General features: G+C 31.4%; 1 protein-coding gene across 2 annotated transcripts in view; it reads left to right on the top strand.

Moving 5' to 3' along the window:
* URI1 (URI1 prefoldin like chaperone) overlaps nt 1-13,544 on the top strand; it is a 73,693-nt gene extending 60,149 nt beyond the window's left edge. The window contains exons 7-11 of one of the 2 annotated variants that reach the window (XM_074211453.1): nt 2,516-2,687; nt 4,887-5,199; nt 7,108-7,253; nt 8,281-8,524; nt 12,656-13,544. In XM_074211453.1, the coding sequence (XP_074067554.1) occupies nt 2,516-2,687; nt 4,887-5,199; nt 7,108-7,253; nt 8,281-8,524; nt 12,656-12,835 (1,055 nt within the window). In that variant the 3' untranslated portion in view covers nt 12,836-13,544. The remainder of the gene's footprint in view (nt 1-2,515; nt 2,688-4,886; nt 5,200-7,107; nt 7,254-8,280; nt 8,525-12,655) is intronic. The other variant, XM_074211454.1, reaches the window with a different exon arrangement.
* The last annotated feature ends 237 nt before the right edge of the window (nt 13,545-13,781 follow it).

The raw sequence follows: 13,781 nt of genomic DNA on the forward strand, positions 1-13,781 counted from the left end.
TCTTTATTTGAAGTTTTTATGTATATATTTCTTAGTCCTGCTTATTTCATTCTTCATCATTTCATATAATCATTTTATGTCACTTTTAGAAATTTTTATTCTATTACATTTACTACAGCTCAATCATTTGCTAATAAGCAAATTGTTTTACTTGTAGGATTTTATATTTATTTATATTTTGCCACAGAAGCATTACTGTGAATATTTTATTACATATGGAGTCCTTCAGTCTATATCTGACCTCTTTGATGTTTGTATTTGTCTCTGTGTGTACATATATATACATACATATGTATATGTATGCCTAGGAGTAGAATTATAGGTTAATGATGGTAATTTTCTAAAATACTTTTCATTATACCATGCTGTCTCTGGATGTGACTCCACAAGTGAAAATTCAAAAAGAAATTGACTCAAAAAAGTCGATTTATAAGTCAAGGAAGATCATAGTGAAGAAAAAGTATCATAATTTCCAGTTTTGTTTTCAGGTTTATTTTTGTTAAGAGTCTCCAAAAGATGTTTTAGAATAGTTATAATAATGAACTATATAACAAGACTATAAAATGTAAGATAGTACTTTGAGTTTTAGCAAGCAGGTAATTTTGTAGATTTTGTTTTAGGTCAACTGGAAATATCCAATAATTACTTGGTAGGTTAGATTTAGATTTGATTCCCATTTCCTTAAAGTCTTGGATTTGGTTAAAAAACAATTTAACTTTTTAAAAAATGTTATTTTTTCAATTACACACAAAGATAGTTTTCAACATTCATCTTTTCTCTAAGCTTTGGAAAGTTCCATATTTTCCTATCTCTCTTATTTCTCTCCTTCCACCCCCATGACAACTAAAAATCTGATATATATATATTATACATGTACAGTCATGTTTAATGTGTTTCCATATTAGTAATGTTGTAAAAGAAGAGTCGGAAATAAAGGGGGAAAATCATGAGAAAAAAAATTTAAAAACACTGAAGAAGTTTTAAAAGTGGAAATAGTATGTTTTGGTTTGCATTCAAACTACATAATTTGTTTTTCTGGGTATGTATTTCATTTTAAATCACAAATCTTAGAATTGTCCTTGATCACTGAACTGCTGAGAAGACTAAATCCATCTTAGTTGATCATCACATAGAACAATGTACATTGTTCTCCTGGTTCTGCTCACTTTATTCAACATCAGCTCTTGCAAATCTTTTCTAGGCTTTTCCTGAAGTCCACCTACTCATGATTTCTTAGAAAACGATTGTATTCCATCACATTCATCTATCAAAATTTGTTGAGCCATTCCTCAATTAATTTATATGCCCTCATAATCCACAAATTAACTTTTTTAAAAAAAGATTTTATTTATTTTGAGTTTTACAATTTTCCCCCTAATCTTACTTCTCTTCCCCAACCCCCCAGAAGGCAATTTTCTGCTCTTTCCATTGTTTCCATGTATACATCAATTGAAATTGAATGTGATGAGAGAGAAATCATATCCTTAAGGAAGAAACATGAAGTATAAGAGATAGCAAGATCAGACAATAAGATAGCATTTTTTTTCCTAAATTAAAAGTAATAGTCCTTGGTCTTTATTCAAATTTCACAGTTCTTTCTGGATGTAGATGGTATTCTCTATTGCAGATAGCCCGAAAATGTTCCTGATTGTTGCACTGATGGAATGAGCGAGTCAATCAAGGTTGATCATCACCCCCATGTTGCTGTTAGGGTGTACAATGTTTTTCTGGTTCTGCTCATCTCACTCAGCATCAGTTCATGCAAATCCCTCCAGGCTTCCCTGAATTCCCATCCTTTCTGGTTTCTAATAGAACAAGAGTCTTCCATGACATACATATACCATAGTTTGCTAAGCCATTCCCCAATTGATGGGCATTTATTTGATTTCTGATTCTTTGCCACCACAAACAGGGCTGCTATGAATATTTTTGTACAAGTAGTGTTTTTACCATTTTTCATCATCTCTTGGTAAAGACCCAGTAGTGGTATTGCTGGATTAAAGGGTATGCACATTTTTGTTGCCCTGTGGATGTAGTTCCAGACTGCTCTCCAGAAAGGTTGGATGAGTTCACAGCTCCACCAACCATGTATTAGTGTCCCAGATTTCAAATTAACTTTATTAAGCAAAGTGCCTTTTTTCTCAGAAACTAATAGATATTGGTTAAAATAAAACCATGTTCAAATTGACTCGATCATACTAATCATACTAGTTTTAGAAAATTAATATTTTCCAGTTTATAAAAATATTGGAGGGTTACTATAATGTCTTCCAAGGATTCTGTGCTATAGAACTGGCTTATCTTTCAAACTACCTATTAACAAGATCTTTGATACATAAGTAATGAAATTTATTTGAATTGGCTTCAAAATTGATCTAAATGAATAGTGTTATAGCCTCATTGTTTTTGGAAAAATTCTCTTTTTGAATCGTTTTGACTAATAGAGATCTTCATTTCTTTGGAAAAATTCCCTTCCCTTTGAAACTTTTTTTTTATATATATCTTAATTCCTCAGGAAAGCACAGAACTGCTCATAGACCTCATTCAAAACCAAAAACTTCAGATGTTTTTGAAGCAGATTTTATGGATGACTCAAAATCTGAGGGCATTTTCCTTAGTGAAAGGGAACTGTGGGCTCGACTTGATGAACTTGAAAGACAAGAAGATCTTTTGGGTGAACTTGATAGGTATGTAGAAATAAGTTTTGCCTCAAAATGATAATTTTGCCATTTTCCTTAGAAAGTAGACCAAACTTATGACATAGTGATATTCCATATGTTTTCTAGAAAAAATTTTCATACAGCTTTCTTGAGTTTTAAGAATAACTGCTTTGAATATGTTTGCTATATTATAAAATGTTTAACTGTGCTTTCCTTCTGTCAAAATTTCTGTTTAATTAGCAGACTACCAGTAATCTGGTCAGGTGTTATATATATATACATACATATATATGTATATGTGTGTGTGTGTGTGTGTGTGTGTGTATATATATATATACACACACACACATATTGTTATGTTATATATGTTATATATGTTATATATATACATACATATACATACATATATATAAATATGTGTAGCTAAGCATAAAAGATTCCCATATTGACTATGCCCCAAAATATTTCCTATTCTGCACCCTGAGGCCATCACCTCTCTTTTAGGAGGTGGGTAACTTGTTTCATTCACCATAGGTTTCTTTGTAATCATGACTAGTCATTGAGTTGATCAGAAATAAAGTTTATTACATTTTATTTTTAAAATTTATTATTTTATAATTGTTTTTACTGAGTTTTTATTGTTAAATCCTGATCATTGGTCATTTACAGTATTGCTGTTTATTGGTTTTCCTAGTTCTCCTTCATTATATATATATATATATATATATATATATATATATATATATATATATATATATATATGAAACTTTACTAAATGGCTGTTTAAAATACACATTAGCACCCACTTAGAATTGTCAAAGTGCTAAATGAAATCTTTTGCCACAGAAACTCCAACTTTATTTTGCTTAAATGATGGAACATATGCAATAATTAGTTTCTTTGAAAACTAGGACACAGTCCACATGAGGTAGGGATTTTTTAAAATAAAACATCCAGGAATTTTAGTTCATGTATTCTTGGGCAGTTTTATTAATTGATGATAAAGTTTAAAAAATATTTTTAGTATAAGGCTTCTCACAGTCTGGGTTGGTGAATTTCTTGAAATGGAATGAGAGAAAAATAGCATCTTTATTTTCATTCACTTAGTTTTATATTTTACATTTATTCACTAACTATTTTCACTAATAATCAAAATTTGCTGTTACATTTATCATGTATAATATGTATCTCTATCATTTGTCTATCAAGGATGAGTACAATATTAATCATAGTATTTAAAATGTATTTTAATGAACCAACATACTTAAATTGTGATTGGACACTAGTAGTGCAACGCTAGTAAAAATAGTGATGTTAGTGATGATTTTTTCCTTTTAGTTTTTTCCCCAATTAACAAAAATCTTTTTTTTCCTTTCCCAACTCCAACCTATTGGGGGAAAAAAAAGAAAAAGAAAATTCCTTGTGTGAAATATGTGTAGCTAAGCATAAAAGATTCCCATATTGACTATGCCCCAAAATATTTCCTATTCTGTACCCTGAGGCCATCACCTCTCTTTTAGGAGGTGGGTAACTTGTTTCATTCACCATAGGTTTCTTTGTAATCATGACTAGTCATTGAGTTGATCAGAAATAAAGTTTATTACATTTTATTTTTAAAATTTATTTTATAATTGTTTTTACTGAGTTTTTATTGTTAAATCCTGATCATTGGTCATTTACAGTATTGCTGTTTATTGGTTTTCCTAGTTCTCCTTCATTTTTATTTCATACATGCTTTTCCATATTTTTCTGAAGCTGTCTTTTTCATCATTTCTTCTTTAATCCATTACATTCATATTTCATAATTTTTCAATTATTCCTTAATTAAGGGATACATACTGTTCATTTTCGGTTCTTTCTCATCACAAAAAAGAACTGCTATTAATATTTTTGTATATATGGTCCCCATTTTTTGATCACTTGTGTACTTAGTAGTATCAGTGGGTCAGATGGTATACAAAGTTTAGTGATATGTCAGCCATAATTCCAAATTGTTTTTTTCACATTAGTCCAGTTCTTAATTCTCTTGGAAGAAATAAACAATTGATTACTTATATACTTAAATGATACATAGAATTTTTAAGCCTATTAAAAATCAACCCACTAATGTGTGTATGTGTGTATAGTTAAATTTATATATATAATTATAAATGAATAATTTTTGTTCATTTTACTTTTTTTTTACCAAATTTGTATAATACTTTAATAATTTTTTCTTTTCTACAGAAAATCTGATACTTTGTTAGTAAATGGAGATGATATAACCTCTTCTGAAGAAGAGAAAGAAAATCAAAAGACAGATGTGACAGTGAAGCACAGAGTAACAGACTCTCTTGCTCAGGGCAGTTTTCAAAAGGATATGGCAACTTCTAAGTTATTTAATGGTCAAGTGAATGGCTCAAGTACATATAGTGATGATGATGGTGATGATGATGAAGAAGGTGATGATGATGATGATGATGATGATGATGATGATTTAGGAATTGGAGATGATTCTGTACCGACTATATATTTTTCTCATACAGTTGAACCTAAGAGGGTTTGTATACTTATACTTGATTTAGAATATTAATTATATAAATTGTGATTTTATTTGTATGCACAGATACAATTTATTTTTTTTTATAATTTTATTTATTTAAGGCAATGGGGTTAAGTGACTTGCCCAAGGTCACACATCTAGGCAGTTATTAAGTATCTGAGCTGGATTTGAACTCAGGTCTTCCTGACTCCAGGGCCTATGCTCTATCCATTGCACCATCTAGCTGTCCTCAGATACATTTTCTTTATGTTGTTAAGAATTCTAAAACATTGGGGCGGCTAGGTGGCGTAGTGGATAAAGTACCGGCCTTGGAGTCAGGAGTACCTGGGTTCAAATCTGGTCTCAGACACCTAGCTGTGTGGCCTTGGGCAAGCCAAGTACTTAACCCCATTTGCCTTGCAAAAAACCTAAAAAAAACCTAAAAAGAATTCTAAAACATGAAGACTAGTTATTCTCATTTAGTGTAAAAATTTGGTTGAATTGATTCTTTGGGCTTAAGACCAAAGAGGACCTGCTTAAAATGTCAGAGATAGATAATCTTATAAGGTAATTGTATTGTTGAATTTAGAAAATTGCAGGTCTCCCTTAATTGTATTTAGTTAAACTTTTACTTCTTGATGAATAAAAATGAAATAAGTAGTGAAAAATTTTATGGGGAAGTTAATGGTTTCCCCTCCCCATTGGAAATAAATGGATACATCTGTAAACCTCTGTTTGGATTTTAAAGTCTTCAAGTTGGAAGGAACCTTAGAGACTGAGTTCACCATACCTCAAATACATGGCATCTTAGACCCAGAGTAGGAGAGTAACTTGCCCATGGTCAAACTTATTCTCCATTGCATCCCTGGGACTTGAAAGCAGCTATTTCCCTAGTCTAATGTACCTTCTGTTAGGTCAAAGCATTTCTAAGTATTGTCATTAACTGCAAAAAAACTAGTAAAGTATAGCTGGAAACCATTTGAACTTTTGGATTTGTTATCTGTATTTCCAAATAAAACGTGAAATGATGGTGATCTGTTTGCTTTGCTTGTATCATTTCTTAAGAGTTGCCAAAAGCAGTACTTTTAAAGATGCCCCTACACTTGTAGGCCATATCTAAGTTCAAGGGACTGAAATAAAAAAATGATATTTTTTGGATTGATTACAGACACATTGAATTTACCAATATGTAGCTTTTCTGGTCTTAACTCCCAACTCCCCTTGTTTTCTAGTATTAAAATTAGTGAGGGAAATGCTTGATTAGTAAGTAGTTATTGTTAAAGTACTATATATAAATCCAGAATAGTAAGTTCGTAATTGATAAAATACTTTATAAATCCTGAGATTATTAATCTGTTAATTTTATATTTTTCCTGACCAGACCCTGATACTTTGAAATGTAAAATTTTTTTTTATATAAGCTCTATGGAGTTTTAGTAATTGAATTATTTTCCTAGCTTACTTTTCATGCATCAAATCTGATAATATTCTGATTAAATTTTTCTTTTTATCAGTAAATTCTTGTCTTCATTTTGAAATTCATTAATTTTGAGGCCATGAATTTGTACATAAGTAATAGTGCAGTGTTAAATGTTAAACTTAAAAGCTCAAGCATTATAGCTTTTATGTCATAATAAATGAACTAGGAAGTAAAGCTCATGGAGTGATTAAAGAATACATATATTTATATTAGGGATATGGTATATGTCTCAGAACTTTCTACTATGGTAGTGATTTTTTGATTCTTGGTACTAAAGAACTCGAATTTTATACAGTTTCAGAAGAAATGAATTGGCATTACTGCTGTTAAAATTATTTATACTTTACTGTAGTGTCCTGCATTTTACAAATTCCTGTCTTGTCTTTGGTCACCATATAGTTCTCTATTGACGTTGTTATATTTGTGTGTGTGTGTGTGTCTTTTAGGTACGAATAAATACTGGAAAAAATACTACTTTAAAATTTAGTGAAAAGAAAGAAGAAGCCAAACGTAAAAGGAGGAATAGCAATGGTAACAGTAGTCATTCTGTTCCAGAACTACCCAATATCAGAACTCCTGCTGATGTTTATAGGTACTTGATTTATAATGAAACGAACTGATTTTTTTTCCTCCTTGCTTTAATATAGTTGTGCTTTTAACAGGAAAAGTGATATGTATATATTATGGGGCCACACAGTAAACATCTGAAAGATAAGGTGCTCTTATGGGTTTAGTTTAGCATTCTGAAGGCTCCGAAAAGAGATGGTTATTTTTTTCAAAGCCTCTAATACAAGGTAGTTACAGAGTGTTGTGAGTTTTTTCCTTAGGTGATATTTTTGTAAAAAAAAAAACAACATTCCCAATTGAGGTAGTGAGTGAAACTTGTTTCTAAGCTTGACAAAATATTTTGTTGTTTTGATGGGACAGTATCAATATTTTTTGACCATAACACACACACTACATACATACATACATACATAGATACACATATATTTATTTGTTTTTACCTAGTTGATTACAGTTACTTTCTCCAGTTTCTTTATTGGGCTGTTTATTGGGCAGTGGATAGATTGAATCATGGGATTTGGAGCCTGACAGACCTGTACTAAAACCCCACCTCTTAACACTTGCTAAAACACTGATCTTGGGGAAATCACTAGCTTCTCTGAAGTCTCCTTCTGCAAAATGGGGCTAATACCTGACAATATGAACCCACAGATAGAAGGTTAAAAAAATCTCTTTAAGTTTAAAAAATAAGAAAAGGATTTTATTTGGTTTTTGTGATCTATGTTTATAAAATGATGAAGATTGTCAAATGTCTTGTAATATCCATATCTTGTTAACCCATGAAGCTATTCCTGTTTGGAATCTATTTACACAGTGTGCCATTTTCTATTGGGATAGAAATTATGCCTTTCTAAAACAATGAAATATATGTTTTGAGAAAGCATAATTACTGTGATATTTATAAAGTTTCAGATGAACTGTAATTGTAAAAAATTACAGGATTTTAAAAGTTAGACTAACAAATTCTCATTAATTATTATGAAGTAACTAGGATTTTTAAAAAATTGTTATTCGATTCATAAGTAGGTTAAAGTGTGTGTTTTCTCTCATAGAGTCTTTGTTGATGTTGTGAATGGAGAGTATGTCCCTCGTAAATCAATTTTGAAGTCTCGGAGTAGAGAAAATAGTGTGTGCAGTGACACCAGTGAAAGCAGTGCTGCTGAGTTTGAGGACCGTCGAGGAGTACTAAGGAGCCTCAGTCATGAGGAAGCTATTTGCACTGATGCCAGCGAAGGCATTTTGGATGAGCAAGAAAATCAACAGAAAAAACTGTTACCCCTATCAGGAAAACTTGAGGTATCACTTTCTTAACACTTGATTGGTTATACAGGATCCTTATATAAAATAATCAGTATATTTATTAGATATGAAGAAGCTAATTGATACTGTCCCTATTTTTCAGGAAAAGATGATTTATTTTCTCTGATTTGTACAGTGTCAATTCTTGGACTGAAGAATTGGCCTTCCTTTTTTTAAGGTCTTGTGAATTCTTGTTCCCCAAATCTTTCTTGTTAAAAAGAACATGTATAGATTTTCTTTAACTGTTTATGATAACTTAAACCTTGTACTTACACCTTTACCAATATTATCCATTAGATATAGCATTGCCTTCTCTTTTGAGATAAGATCTTTCTTTTGTTCTTGACCTTTTTTAGTAGCAATGTATAAAAATGGTTTAAAAAGTCACATAAAAAAAGTTAAAAATTAAAACAATTTTTTCTGTATTCAGAATTATACCCTAAAATATTTGAAAATTTGAAGTAAGAAGAATTCTTTCTATTAAGTAGAATTTTGTAAAAGTACTTACAGATGAAAATTGTTATAAAATTCATTAGTCCAAGGATCTTGACAAGGTCATTTATTTTTCTGGATTCAGTTTTCTTAACTGTCTCAGTAAGGGAAGGGAGTTGAACTAAATGCTAAAAATAACTTTAGGTGTCTGAGTCTACAGTTGTACCAAAAATTCACCATCTTGCTTGTTATTTTTATTGTTGAAAATGTTTTAAATGCTAATAATACACACACACACACACACACACACACACATACACACAGAAAATATTCATATAGTGAAAGTTACATGAGGCTAGTTTTTTTTAACATTAGCTCACGAGTACTTGGATCTCTAATCTAATATTTCAGAGAGCATTTCTTCTGATGGTTTAGGTCACAACTTGTCATCTCCTCCCATAATTTTGCCACTGGGAGCTTTCCTCAATTCCTCTTGACATTTTGAGAATATCATTTGGAACAAATCAACAGTAAATTATGTCTGCTCTTGCTTTTGTGTGTCATGTCACCCCCCTTTTTTGTTTTTGATCATCCATTTCCATGATGATATCTTTTTATCCAGTTCTTGTAATTACTTGTTTGTAACATATTTTAGTCTACCTGTACCCACCATATTACTTTGTACTGCCCTCTGGGTGAGATTCATTTTTAATGCTTTAGGGACTGTAATGTTTCATAACTTTTAGCCATACAGTAGTAAAATGTATAGACAATTGGCAATAAAAAGATCTTTGGGGAAAATTTGGAGGTCATTAAAGGAACTTTCTAGTTTCTCAAAGGCTATCCAGGCCTCTCCTCATCTTTAGTTCTGGATCAAATCCATTCATTTGTATTGTTTGTTCTATATATTTATGTGTTTCTGAATGTATATGGGGTGAATGTGGCATATATGAGCATATGATCTTGTGCATGTGTATGCATATTAGACTAGTTCAAATCCAGTTTCAGACACTTAATGATTGCCTGGCTGTGTCATCTTGGGGAAGTCACTTAACCCCACTGCCTTGCAAAAATCAAAAAATAAATAAAAATTTGTGGAAGAAGAGCTTCTAAAAGACATTTTACCTAGATTCTCTTTAAATTTAGATCTGTGTGCTATATAAAAAATTTAATGCAAGGTGAAAATTTATTTAAATTTGACTTAATGAATCTTGTATAGTTGTACCTGATGTTTTCCCTAGACATGTAAGAAAACCATTGAACTCTGATTTTACATTTTGTACTCTCTAACATCTACCCTGTATATTGTGTAATCTTAAATTTCCTGAGAGCTCAGAAAAACTGCATTATTTTATTTGCCTAGGTTTATTCACTCTGTATGTCAGAGATGGAACTTGAACCCATTTATATCAGTCATCTATCTCTAGTATACATACACACATAGCTTATATGTATTTTATGGGCATTTATATGAGAATAGATTTATTTATCCACTAATATGATCTTCTGAGGACTTACTTAGCCTGTTAAGTTCTTGAGGGCTGTTTAGCCTTTGGAGTTTAGCCTTTGGTGGTAAACCCTACCAATCTCTAGAGTGATCATGAAAAGAATTCTGATGTCTGAGAACCAGTCTAACTAAACCTTACTATTGGGGGCTAGATATCAGATACAAATTTTTTGGCCATCATGCTAATGATTCTCCTTGGGTGGAGGAGGAGGTTCCAATTTTCCTGACACTTAAGTTGTCCTTTAAAGATACACATGTTGTATGCATGTATGCTTCTTGTAACTGGGTTCTACTGTGCATTTTATAAGGAATGTTTTTAAACTTATAGTCTATGTATGCTTTAGATAGTACCTTGACAAATGGGGTCCTGTAGGGAATTGGAAAACAATATTTACTTTTGCTATTTTGCAGATCCCAAAATTAAACTTTTAAAATAGTTCATATTTCCCTGGGATAGCACTAAAATCAAGAACTTGTTTAAATTTTATTTGTAGTAGTAGTAGTAGTGTTGCTTTTTGGATGGAACTGTAGTGTTGGGGCAGCTTGGATATATAACATTAGGTCTGGAGTCAGGAAACCTGAGTTCAAATTCAGGCTCTGACTAAGTAATTTAATCTTTGTTTACCTCCTCAGTTTTCTTAACTGCAAAGTAGATATAATACCACCCTACTCCAAAGCTTTTAGAGAGGAACAAATTTGTAAAGTGATTGATTGTCACAGTGCCTGACCCTCATAGATACTATATAAATGTTAATTGTTATTATTATTAGTAGTGAGTAGTGTGGTAATGGTAATATAGATATGAAATTTAACACTGAATGAAATACTGGAAGATATTTTGAAGGTAAGTTTTCAGTATCTGTTTAATGTGGAATTTGGTTATTTCTCAAAAGTTTTTGTTTCAATAAATAGGTTCTTGCTCATTTTTAAAAGTTTTTCCAACTATATGCAGCAATAGTTTTCACAATCGTTTTTTGCAAAGTTTTGAGTTTCATATTTTCTCCCTTACCCCCTCCCTGACAGAAAGTCATCTAATGTTATATAGGTTTAATTGTATTAAACATAAATCTGTATTAATCATGTTGTAAAGGAAGAATCAGATTGAAATGGGGAAAAAACTTAGAATGGAAAAAAAATAATACATAACAGCTTTTAAAAATTGAAGATAGTAACTTTAGTCTACATTTGAACTCCATAGTTCCTTCTGTGGATATGAGTGGTATTTTCCATTACAAATCTTTTAGAAATGTCTTTGATTATTGTGCTGCTGAAATGAATAAGTCTGTCGTAGTTGATGATCATCTAGTGTTGCTGTTAGTGTATATAGTTTTCTTCTGGTACTACTCACTTCACACAGCATCAGTTCGTGTAAATCTTTCTAGGCTATTCTGAAGTCCGGTCCCTCATGATTTCTTATAGAATAATTGTGTTCCATTACATTCATATATCACAATTTTTTCAACCATTCCCCAATTGATGGGCATCCCCTTAATTTTGAATTCTTTGCCATACAAAAAGAGCTGCTACTATAAATATTTTTTGCACAAGTAGTATTTTTACCCCTTTTCATGATCTCTTCAGGATACAGAACCAATAGTGATATTGCTGGATCTCAGTATACACACACACACACACACACACACAGACTCTATTCCAAATTGCTTTCCAGAATGGTTGAATCAGTTGACAACTCCACCAACAATGCATCAGTGCCCCAGCTTTCCCATACCCCCTTCATTGTTCTTTTTCATATTGTGAAAGAGCTTTCAGTTAAATGAAATCCATAAAAAGTAAGGGTATGTTTTGGGAACTTTCCCCAAAGCAGTCCTAGACTTCTTTGAAATGTTGCTTCTTAATTGGGATGTCAATTTTCTCACCTTTGGTTAAAAAAGGAATCAAAACTTGTGGTTTGGCTACTTACATCAAAATTCACCTAGAGGAGGCTAAAGTTTTCTAAAAGGCAATTTTATAGTTAAGAAAAATATTCAAAGATGGTATTTTTACTTATATAGAACTTGTTTAAAGAAATTATTTTAAACTTAATTAAAATTTGACTATGCCATTTAAAATTTTTTTAAAGGTAATTCTTTTGATTAAAATAATTAATTTGATTAAAATAATATGTACCATAGGGACATAACACATTTGCATTTTGTTGTTTCATCTTGATTTTTTTTCCCCCCTTGTAGGCTTTTTCTGGAACTGTAATAGAAAAGGAACTTTTATCTCCTGTAATACCACACCCAAGCACTGTGCATCCTGTATTACCTACCATACCTGAACGAAAAGAAGTTTTGTCAGAAGTATCAGATGAAACTACAAAAAGGATTTCAAAATTCAAAGCTTCCAGATTGCAACAGAGAAACTAGGCCTGCCTAGAAAATGGAAATTTGCATCTTAAAGCACAGTTTTGCAATTTGTTATGAATGTCACTTACATATAGTTAGGAGTAATGCATCCTGTTATTTTGGCAGCAAGTTCTTTTTACCTCTTTATCAATGATATTTAAGAAAAGATTAAAAATAAAATGTTTGAATACTTGAATATCACTTTATTTTGTTAATTTCTCTATATGCTGTCAGTACCTTTGTCTATGTTTTGCTTCATGATGCAGTAGCAGCATTTGGAATTATTTTTCAAAGAATACTATTCACATGCATCGTTTTTGTGTTTCAACCTAAGTACAGGCAGTTTTCTACCAGCTGTGATGTTCTACATACCATATGGACCATTTTAAAGAAACTTTAAAAATTTCAAATGGATTCAACAATTATATTTCATTACTTGCTTTAGCATTTTAAAGACAGTTTTGTATCTACATTGTTGTAGGTTTTTGCAAATAGGTGGCTGTTTCAAAATTTGTTTCTTTTCCCCTTCTAGTAATTTCTCTTATGATGTAACAATCTTTGAGGCAGAAAAACTGTTTACATTCTCTAGAGGAAAGTTTCTTTGATGGGAAAAATGGCATTTTGTAAAATAGAATTTTTCAAGTAAAAAAAATTACGAAATCTTTGGTCTCTAAATCTTCTTTATTTTGCAACCTGTAGCTAAATATTGAAGCCCTATTTATTCACATATCCATTATATATGATATACAATGTCTACTCAAAGTTCTTACAGTACCATAGGCATTCCCCCCCCCCCCCCCCCCCCCCCCCCGCGGCTTGTTGTAATTTCTAATAACTTATTTAGGGATTATATGTTAGGAAAGAGAATTGACTAAAGGTCTAAGAGATTATCTTGAAGGAATTCTAAACAGTTTCTTTCTGTGAGGTTACTTTTCTAGTAGTAAATAGATGAAGTAAAATATTTACT

This window comes from Macrotis lagotis, chromosome 1 (assembly GCF_037893015.1).
Source record: "Macrotis lagotis isolate mMagLag1 chromosome 1, bilby.v1.9.chrom.fasta, whole genome shotgun sequence".
Classification (NCBI taxonomy): domain Eukaryota; kingdom Metazoa; phylum Chordata; class Mammalia; order Peramelemorphia; family Peramelidae; genus Macrotis; species Macrotis lagotis.